This window comes from Thalia democratica, chromosome 6, assembly GCF_965202585.1.
Source record: "Thalia democratica chromosome 6, ktThaDemo2.hap1.1, whole genome shotgun sequence".
NCBI classification, from domain to species: domain Eukaryota; kingdom Metazoa; phylum Chordata; class Thaliacea; order Salpida; family Salpidae; genus Thalia; species Thalia democratica.
The window spans coordinates 16,782,476-16,793,381 of record NC_139170.1 but is presented as its reverse complement, the minus strand read 5'-3'; the positions used below and the strand labels follow the sequence as shown (position 1 = coordinate 16,793,381).

General features: G+C 23.3%; 1 protein-coding gene across 1 annotated transcript; it reads left to right on the top strand.

Moving 5' to 3' along the window:
- The first annotated feature begins 2,913 nt into the window (after window positions 1-2,913).
- LOC145838496 (centriolar satellite-associated tubulin polyglutamylase complex regulator 1-like) lies at window positions 2,914-9,206 on the top strand. Its single transcript, XM_082946104.1, has 7 exons — window positions 2,914-3,039; window positions 6,308-6,404; window positions 6,782-6,912; window positions 7,310-7,483; window positions 7,705-7,809; window positions 8,415-8,591; window positions 8,999-9,206. The coding sequence occupies exons 1-7, from the start codon at window positions 3,006-3,008 to the stop codon at window positions 9,052-9,054; spliced, it is 774 nt and encodes a 257-aa protein (XP_082802230.1). The 5' UTR covers window positions 2,914-3,005; the 3' UTR covers window positions 9,055-9,206.
- Window positions 9,207-10,906: the final 1,700 nt, after the last annotated feature.

The following is a 10,906-nucleotide window of genomic DNA, read 5'->3' as shown; positions in this document are numbered from 1 at the left end:
ATATTACAAAATATCCATAAAACAAAACCTTAGGTTGCTTGTATTTAAAAGACTAAAAACAGGACAAATGATTTAAATAAAAAAATGTGTATTTAAGACGAAAGTTTTAGGATTAACAGCAATTTTTTTCTATTAACTCAAAAAATAAAGATTTACTGTTTAAATACATGAATTAAACTTATTTTAAGTCTCAAAATAAAATTCAAATAAAACAAATAGAAAAGTGTTATAAAGGTTTTATAGATACTTAAAATAGCATACCATATTGAAAATAATATTTGATCAATGATTGTTATAAATTTAAAAGTACTTAGTTTACAAAAATAAAATTCTGTTCAAAAATATTTAAAAGTAGTAGTTAGTCAACTAACAACAAGGAACTATGTTTTTTGAAAATTAAAAGTATGGGTTAAACATTTAAAACTGTTTAAAATACTTTTTCAACGTATTTTCTTTAAGAATCTTTAATTTGTGTATGTTTAAACAATTCAATGCTTTCTAAAAAGGCAATAAACATTTGATTTACTAAAACTGAAGTTTCAGTAAATCAAGGCTAAAATAGTTTTATTTTTAACCAACAAAAGTAAGACAAAAATGTGTTGATAAATTTTTTTTTTTGTTTATTCAAGTTTTTATTTTCTTGGCGATTCATAGTTCTTAATTTTGCATTCATTAAACAAAAACTTTGAAACGATGTGCATTTTGTTTTATTACACGACCCTTAACAACATACAATGTGACGTTCTGCGACCTGGCTTTGTTTGTATTAAGACTCATAGAAGACATAACCACAACAAATTATTTTATTAGTTTTCACTTGTGAGTGAACAAAAATGAATCAGCTAAGTTGTTAACAGCTCAATGTCTTAGACAGTATTAGTTTCAAAGTGAGATTATAATTTACGCTAGTTCGATTATTTAATTAGTATTTATTTCGTTTATCTTCTGCAAAACTGGAATGTTTCAGTGCGAAAATACTTAAGCACAATTTGCTTGACTGATATGATAGTTCATCGTAAATATGTCTGCCTGATGAGTCTAAATAAAACAAAACCAGGTTTAGAAATATAAAATAGACTGTTGTTGATGGTCGTGCAATGCAGTCTAGTTCTTATTGAAAAACGACTAATCTTACATTTTGAAGAGGGCAGTAAAAACTTTTAGCAAACTACTTTACATAAGTTAAAGAGTTAATAGTTTAAAAAAATGTTGTGCAATATTTTAATTCTAACTAGTGTGACTTTATTAAGTTATTTGTCTACTCAAGATTAAACCCCCTTCACTTTATTAACACAAAAATAACTAAGATTGTGATTTTTTAAGACTTCATCTTATTATTACTGCAAAAAAAAACATTTTTTTAAAAATTTAATCTCTAAAGTTATGTTTCAAAACACAACGTACTGTAAATTAAAACAGACTTAAATCGAAATAAAACTGGAGGTAATGTTAATTCGAGACATAATCATTTTTGTAAAAAATTTAAATTAAATACTTAAATTTCAAGTGTTTTAACTCACTAAATTTTGTGTACTACTACAGTTTTGTTAAAATATTACCACAAACAAAACAGATTTAAGCAGCAAGTTTATTTAGTCGTAATGTGATGTTAAACAGAATTGAAAAAGCATTAAAATTTTAATCAAGTCATATATTTAAAATTTACTTAATTTAAAAAATATTTTTTAGAAACACAATAAACTAGATAAATTTTTTAAGGCAAAAAAAAGACATATTTATTTTAAAGATATAATTTACAATTGATTTAGTTTACTACAAAAAATATTGTGTTTTTTAAAATTAATAAATATGCCAAAAGGACTCTAAAAGTTATAAATAAACTTCCTTTATATTAAAAAAATATATTTAAAAAGGAAAAAGGAGTATCGGATCATGTCAAGGGTCAGTAAACAACATTGCAACGTTTAGTAGAACTTTTTTTGTGAAATGTCGTTGTCTTTATGAAAATAAAACTACTATTAGTTAAAGTTATATTTAACTTATATTTTAAATAAAGACATAGATATAAAGTTTGTCTATGAGTTACCAATGCCCAATGCAGCTCAACTAATTCTTATTTCGTTATAAATTTTTGATTCAAACACTTTTTATGTATAAATAAAAAAAGCTGTATACCGTAAAAGAGTTTTTTTATAACAAATCAGACAAGCAAAAATTTATAGTGTATATTTTCAAGTGTATAAATAAATCTTGATAATAATAAAAGACTGCCGAATGCCGATGCAGAGTTCTGACCTGACCTCTGGTTAAGATAAATGTTTGCTTTTAAATTTTCTTGTTATACCTATAAAAATGTATGAAATTAGTTTTAAAACTATCCTTGACATGACATTAAACTTTATCCTGGTGTATTACTCGATAACCGAAGGTTTTTATGTCGCCAGGTCTTTGGACCATTTTTTTGGGCGCTTTTTTTTGTTTAATAAACAATATAAATCAGTTTGTAAAGTTAAAAATAAAAAGCACTTTATATCTTGTTAAGTTTCATAAAGTGGTGTACAAGATGTTAAAAGGTACCCAAGTGGTGTGCGGTTCGATAACTGAAGGGTTCTTCGTGCACCTGGTCCAAGGAACGAACATTTTGAGCGTTTTTTTGTTGTTCAACAAACTATAAAGTGTGTAGTGTACATAAAAACACAATCTAAAACTTTATAACTAACCTATATATAAATAAAAAGTTTTGTTTTGTTTAGAAATATTTTTGCATTACTTAATAAGATAGAAATTTGAGTACTCAATAGACTCAGTTAACTTGCTACAATTGAAAAAAAACAGTTTTACTATTTTCCGTATCTAATATAGAGAATTACATTTTTCTCAACAGCAGCTTGTGTGGTTGTATTTCAAAAAGCATTCTTTGATCATTTTAAATGTCCCCAACAACTTGTTTCTAGGAAAGCTATTAAAGTTGAGCTAAGTGTAATTTTACAATTTTCTTCATTTACATTATTAATTAAGATTATTATCCAAAAATCTTCATAACCATGTCAATAAGAAGTGACAATGAACTCTATTTAGGTAAGTTGTTAATTTTAATTGTTTAAAATTCATTAATTAACAGTTTACACAACATTATACAAGATAATGTTTATTAAGAAAAATAAAATTTTCTAAACACTTTTTTAATAGTATGTAAGTTCCAAAATTACAACGTAGTATTCAAAGCATTGGTAAAAAATGATAATTTTTTTGTTTGTACTACCTTTTTTCTAAGTTTGGACAGCATGATCTCTTTTAAGAAAGCTGATAATATTTAAAAAAATATGCATAACCAGTGAAGAAAATTTTAATTAATATAAAAAAAAAATTTATACAGTAAATGCTATATCACAACTAAAAAATGAAGTTTTTTTTTCAGTAGAAAAAATTATTCTTACTTTTACCTTAATAAAGATAATGTTTTTTGAATAATGGTCAATGTTTAATGGTCAAGTAAGTATGTTACATGGCATGTAATTATACCTAAAATTTAATGTTCTAACTAATAAAACTAACCTGTTAAAGCTAAGGTTTGTTCTTTTTTTTTTTTTAGTTAGAATGTAGTAAAAAAAGAAGTATAAACCTGACTTTTAATGAAAAAGAGGTTGTAATAAAAAATTGTTGGTCAGGGATGCTACAAAACCTTGAAAAACCTAGAATTTGATAATTTAGTCAAAAAAATTTGTAAAAACCTAATTTTAAATTAATTTTAAAAATAAATAATTTACTAAATGCTTATATTAAGGCAAGGGGGAGTCCAACATTTTTTTTACAAAAAATAACATTGGCTCTTAAATGAAAGTTTTAAGTACAAACTACTTTTAAGTATAGAATTAAATAATATTATTAAAGTTTTGAGATATTGTTATTTTTTGTAAAAAATTTTCAATACAAACAAAGGGACGGCAAATTTTTTGGGGTCATTTTTCTTGGAAATTTAAAAATCAGTATAAATCTATCTTCTCCTTAATTTTTTATGCTAGATACCTCAAACTTTTATGAAATTTTCCTTATATAGTTTAAAAGACTCCAATTGTTGCAGTTTTAAAAATATTAAAAAATAAAAATTTTAGACAAAAACAAAAAAAAAAGTGGTTTGTTTTAATAAAAATTTTATTTGTCAAATTAAAAAAATTGCTGCATTTAATTTTTTTTGATTTAATAATTGACTTTCTGTGAAAACTTGAACAAGATTGGTTTAAAAATGAAGGAGAAGATTGATTTTTAATTAAACAGTATTTGTTGCGTTTTTGGTTTGCGCCTTTCGTTAAGAACCTATTGAGGTCACTAACTTTGATTGCTTATATCTCAAAAATTACTTAATTATTTTATGTGGTTTAAAAATGTCTGATAGCTCAGATTAATTTTTATAAAATAAGATCAACTTGTAAAAATCAAGGGGGACCTACCTCTATGCCCTTATAAGATATTTTTTTCAGCTTTAGTTATGTACAATTAAGTATTGTCCATTTAAATATTATGATAAACTTAAAGGTTTCTAAAAAACCTTAAATCCTAAGCTAAGATTTAAAACATTAAATAGTACACTATATAAATAATATAAATAAAGTTTAAAACAAAACAATAAAAATAAGTTCCTGTAAATAGTTTGCTTCAACAATAATAGTTTATAAATTATTTTAGCTGTAAAATAAAAGATAACATCTTATTAAATTTGTGTATTAAGGTTATTTTACGCAGTTATTATTTAGCCCTACTTATTAAAGTTTTAAAACAACTTCTAAAGTATCTTTGACTTTTATGCAAATAAATTTAAATAAAAGATAGCTGTTTAAAATAGTTTTTATGTAAATACTACTTTTAGAATAAAAGTAGTATAGTTATACTTAATGGTTAGGTTTTCATGTAATCTTGATCGTACAAAACCAAGTACTCCTAAAGCTTCTTGATTTTATTTTACATCTAGTATTTTAAGTAGTTTAAGAGACTTGTTTTTTAAAGTCTGGTTTTGTCTTCAATCTTTAGTACTTATTTTTATTAAACTTTTAGTTGACATATAACTTCACATTATTCATGTTAGTTTAAGAAACTTTTTAAATGACCTATGTTAAATAAGTTTGAAAAAACCGTGCACGTGACTATTTATCATTTATCTAATATATATTGTGTATAAGTTTTACAAAACTACTTCACTAGTATCTTCAAATCCTGATGATATATAATATAGCAAATTTATTAACTTTTTGATCTGTTTTTATATATTATAGGGTATTTTTCACGGAATATGTACTTTTCAGTTAGTTTTATGTAAAAGTCAGTTTTGTAAAAAGTTTCCAATACTAATACATAAGCTTTTCACTTTTTCATGTACAATTTTGTCAAAATACTAGAGTTTTTATATATATATTTAGAAATTAGTATACCTAAAATTTTTATATAATGTTCTTTGTAACATTTAAATGTCAACATTTTTTTAATGAACAATAAATAAAAACAATTTTTTTAAAGATATAGTTAGGGATTAAAAATTCCTCCTTATAAAATAATTAAAATCTTGTAAACATTTTACTGAGAAAGTTTGAAAATGATTTCTCAAGTGGGAATGGGTCAAAATTGCACAAAGACAAAATTGCACAAGGGGAAAATTGGACAAAAACAAAATTGCACAAAGATACTTTTGCACCAAAGGTAAATTTTGCACAAGTATACTATATACATTTTTGCATGAGAGTAAAAAAAAACAAAAAAAGTTACTGACCAAGGGTAAGGGTTAGGGGTAACAGTGATAGTAAAAAAAAAAGCTAAATTAATTAAAAAAAAAATCAACCTTTGCAAAAATATCTCCGTGCAAAATTGTCTGCTCGTGCAAAAGTGACCCCTTGTGCAAAAGTATCTTCGTGCAATTTTGTCCCCTTGTGCAATTTTGTATGCTTGTTCAAATTTGACAGCTACCCCCTCAAATGTTGTAGGAAAAGATAGATTATTAATAAGATAGCTTTTTCTTGCTTTTCTAGTTTTATAAGGAACCTAGCAGATAAACAATATTGAATAGTTTAGTTATTAATGTATAAAATAAGATTAATTGAAAAAAAAAACTTATTTACCACCTATTGCCCTAATTTACCAGATACTGGCTATTATCACTGTTTGTATAAGTTTTTAAATTAAATATAATCTGAAGTACTTGTAGATAGCTTTGGTTTTTATATTTCAATACTATATTTAATGCACTGTACATAGAATATACTTTATTTTTAAAGCTACAATAAAGTTAATTATTGAACCTTATGTGTTATATTTAAATTTGTTCTCTAAATACATAATAATAAGCAAATTCATTTTATAGATAAACATCACATAGAGTTTTATCTTAAAGATGCAATTTTTCAGCTACATCAACTGACTGACGAAAAAGTTAATGCTGCAAGCTTCTTAGCTAATTAGTAAGTTTAAATAAACGATTAAATTTAAAATTAAATATTCTAAACTTAAAACAAATTTATAAGATTTTAAATGGTTCGCACACACTTGCTTATTTGTTTGTGAACTAAGTTTTTTCTATAAAGAACGCAATGCATTACTTACTATTAAAGTAAACATTAAAAATCTTAAACATCAAATAATACTAAATCTATATACTAATTGAAAATTGTAATAGTTAACTGTTTTGTTTATTATTGAAAAAAATTTTTTACAAAACTCCTGTACGTGTAAAAGGTAGATAAGCAATTATATAATATAGTGTTTATTCTGTACATAATGATGTTATATAAAAAAATTATATCATTCAGATATTGAGTTTTATGATAATTTTTTATAGTTTCTTCAGTGTGCACAAAGAAAATCATGTTTTGTTTCGTGAATATTCTTTTGTAAAAAGTACCTCATTGAATAAAAAGTGTTTTATAAAATCTGTATGGAGTTGTTTTCGTAATGTTGCTTTGTATGGGAGTTAGTTTTTTGTAGTTTGTATAAAAAGATTTTAATAAATTATAAATTAGCTTCATGTCTTGTATTTTTTATAAAATAATTAAACAGGGTATCTCATAAAAAAACGTCTGTGACCCAAGAAATGTATTTACACTTTAAAATTTATTAATTAGGAGTTTATTATACTTCAAGTAAATATCAACCTTGATATATCATTATGTATATTTATGCCACATACTAAACCCGTAAGTTATTATTAGATTAAACGGAGTGAAACTTAAATTTGGAGAAAGTGTGTATACTTTTTTTTGAGACACTCTGTACATGTTTTAATGCTTGTAGGTACAAGTTTTATTAGCACATTTTGATAGCTGAGGACTTTTATCTTCCCAATTTGTTCAAAATAACTTTGTTGTAGGTGAGCTATTGAGTGTCAAAGAATATCATTCTCTTGTACTACTTGTATGTCCTGATTTTCCACTAGATATAATTCAGAAAATTTCTAAAATTATTTTAATTGATGATGCAAAAGACTGTTTAATAACTTTTTTGGATTTTCTTTTCACTTTTCAGTTTCAGGTTTTTTATGAAGGTAAGGTTAAAGTTTTGATGTTATATAATTGTTAAAAAATAAAATATTGAGTGAAAGCTGTATTTTTAACTTATATTTATTCTAAATTTTAAGTCAAAAAATTAAAGCTTCTATATTTCAAGTTTGTTTTATTTTATTAAGTTATTAATTAATGTAACATTTAGTTAATATATTTATTTTTTGTTATTAAAAAAAAAACTTCTACTTTATCACTTTATCAGACTTCATAAACATTACCAAATCTATATATGAAAATTTGATACATAATAACAAAGATTATTTATTGGAACAAGAAGATAATGCTTCATCATCTACTTATACAAATGGTTTGCTAACTTTTTATGCATTTTAATATGATGATCAATTTTTATGATTTTGAAGTTGATTGTTTTAAAAACTTATTAAATCTGTTGTGTTTTAATTATACTTAATATATTAGCCAAACATGATGGTAAATTGTTTGTACAAAACTATGTATTAGCATTAACATACAGAACAGAAAATAGATTTAAATATCATTAGTTTTTTTTTCTCTCTTGGTTGCACAAACTTTACAAATTATAAGTACAACACTGGGTAGGTGTCAGACTTGCAACATTTTTGCGATGCATATATAATCCTTAACTTTTACTTCTAGTCTTTAGCAAAGATAAGTTTTCTTTTTTATATAATCTTAAGTACAATCCGAACTAATCCGAATAGTTTTTGTATTTAAATAACTTGTCCAAAACACACTTGTACTCATAAGTCACCCTGTGATCGATTCTGAAGTGTTCTCACAACATTGTGCTATATATTTCTTTCGTCGTTTGATTCTTCAAAATAATTGTCATTTTTTAAGATACCAATTTTAATATTTTCAGTTTTAACTTTGTTTATGAAAGAATTAGCACAGTTTCAAACTTAATTTAAAATAAAAGCTTCTTAATAGGTGTTCAAACATCGCTCTTTTTTGAATCCATGAAAACTTGCTACAAAAACAAATCTGATAAAGTAGAATTTCCAAACTTAGATTATGTTGAAGAAGAGTTGGAAAAAACTTCAAAAATAACATTGTATGAGTTTTTAATGTCATTGAGTAAAAACTCTAGTATAAGTAAAGAAATCGGTAAGTTGCCCGTAAATTAAACTTGTATTTTGTTTTTGTAAGTACAAAAGTGCATGTAAGACTTTTTTTAATTTGCAAATACTTTTTTTAACTAAGTTGTTAAAGGTTATATTTTTTCCAAGTAATTAGCTAAATAATGATATTTAGTATAAAAGATTTTCATGATCAAATACTTTAGATTAATTAATGATAAAGTTATTTTATACTCATAACTTATGCAAATCAAATAAAACAATTTAAATACTTTAGAAATCGTTGTTACATATTCTAACGGACTTTTTCTTTGGATCTCCATTACCAAATATTATTAGCAATTAATATTCTTTGAAAACTTGAAAATATAAAATACACAATACTTTTGAATTAAATTAAAATTTTCCTGATAAAGTTATTTATTAATTTTATAGGGGTTTTGCCTGAAAAAAGCCAAGTTTTTGAAGGAAAAGACATTGATGTTCTATAGATACAATTCCTATTCTATTACCTCATTATTTTGGTTATACATACTTAAACTTTTATATGCTTATAAATATTTATGAAATAGTTTACAAGAAAAACATTTTTTTTTTAAATTTGAAAGTATAACTTTGTCTGATTTAAATTTCAACAAAGTACTGTTAAATAGCTAAAATTTATAAGTACTAAAAACAGATTTTTAGGTTAACAGTGTTAAAAGAATTATTTTTATCTCTGTAAGATATTATTTTTTGCTATTTATTTTATGATATTTTTAAAAAGCTACATTATAAAATTAGAATAACAAATTTTATTGTATTTTATTTAATGTTATTTTATTTAGTTATAAAATACAATTATTTAATTAAAACTTTTTTTTTTTTAATAGTACTAGATTAATTTTGACATTTATAATCAAGGCTAATATTTTGTCTAATGGAGGTTTTATAGTTTTAGAAAATGTATGTTAAATATTAGACAATGAAAATGTTCATACTACTTTTTCTTAAATCGTTGTGTTAAAATAGTTTATTTTTATTACGTTGTTTATATATTTTGAACTCTAAATGTTTTAGTGAACAATTACTAAACTTAAAAAAAAAAATTCTTAAAAAAGCTCAATATTTAAGCAGTTTTATTGAATTATCTGTTTTTGTTTTTTAATAAAATTGTTTTGAACTCTGAATACTTTTTAATTATTGAATAAGTTATTCAAAATAGATTTTTTTGTGTTTTGTTTTGTATGTAAATCATGTCGTTTTATTTAAGCTTTTCTCAATTAAAAAGTCATTGACTTTGAAGTTGTATAACTAACAATTTAAAAATATATCAAGTAGTTTGCTCTATTTGAAATAAGCCAATAAAGTTGTTATTTAAAATTTATGCTTTTATAGTTTATGTCAATGTATATTTTTGCTTTTTCCTACTTTACATTTTATAAAGGATTATTTTTTGATGGTTATTTTTTGATAAATGTAAGCCTAAAAATTTCATCAAAATTCTATCAACCTATAGTAAACAAGCTAGCTTGTAGTTATTGATTTGTTTGTTATTTCAAAGACAAATATCGAACATAATCTGAATATATTTAAGTTAAATTGTTTTTATAAAAAAACTAAACAGTTTCTTTTTAAAAACCTTCAGAAATTTTAATCATATGTTTAATAATCTGCGATCTAGAAACAGCCTGTTTAGTCTTTACTGTATTTTTTATTAAAAATCATAAACGTATATTTAAATAAAATATTAAATATTTCAAAAAAAATTAAGAAAGTTAAAGTATTATTTTTTGCTGTTGTACTTCATAATTGTGAATGATGTTAAGTATTTTGTTATTTTTAAGTTTTAAGTTACAACTTTCAACGAATTTTTTATATTTAGTTGTTATGGTTAAAAAACATAGAGTTATTTTAAAAAATAAATTTATTGAGTAGTTTTTGATCTATCAGTCATAAAAAACATTATCTTTATTTATATATATAACTAATACTAAATTGTACAACTGGATTTTACATATTTAGAAATAAAAATAAAAATTTAGCATAAATACATTTCACAATTTATGACGTTTTTGATATCATTAGTTTAATAAAAATATTTAAATTAATAAGTTGTTCATAAGAAATAACAAACTATACTCTGCACACTTAAGTTCTTTATAAAACTGATGCAATATTTTTTTTAATAGTAGCTATTTTAGTAAGTAACAATTTACTTACGTTGATTAAATATCATTAAGATAGCTAGACAAGAAAGATTTTAATCAAATTGTCAAGTTATTTATCAATGCTATGCTAGTTCTTTTTATATTATGTATGAGAAAATAAAACAAGTATAAAATATACTTTAAATGCCTCAAA

What these genes read in the sequence shown, in the direction of transcription:
- LOC145838496 (XM_082946104.1), top strand. Translation starts at nt 3,006, where the DNA reads ATGTCAATAAGAAGTGACAATGAACTCTATTTAG. An exon ending in TAATGTTGCTTTGTATGGGA is followed by an intron (nt 6,913 to 7,309) that starts GTTAGTTTTTTG and finishes ACTTTGTTGTAG; the next exon opens with GTGAGCTATTGAGTGTCAAA. An exon ending in GTTTCAGGTTTTTTATGAAG is followed by an intron (nt 7,484 to 7,704) that starts GTAAGGTTAAAG and finishes TCACTTTATCAG; the next exon opens with ACTTCATAAACATTACCAAA.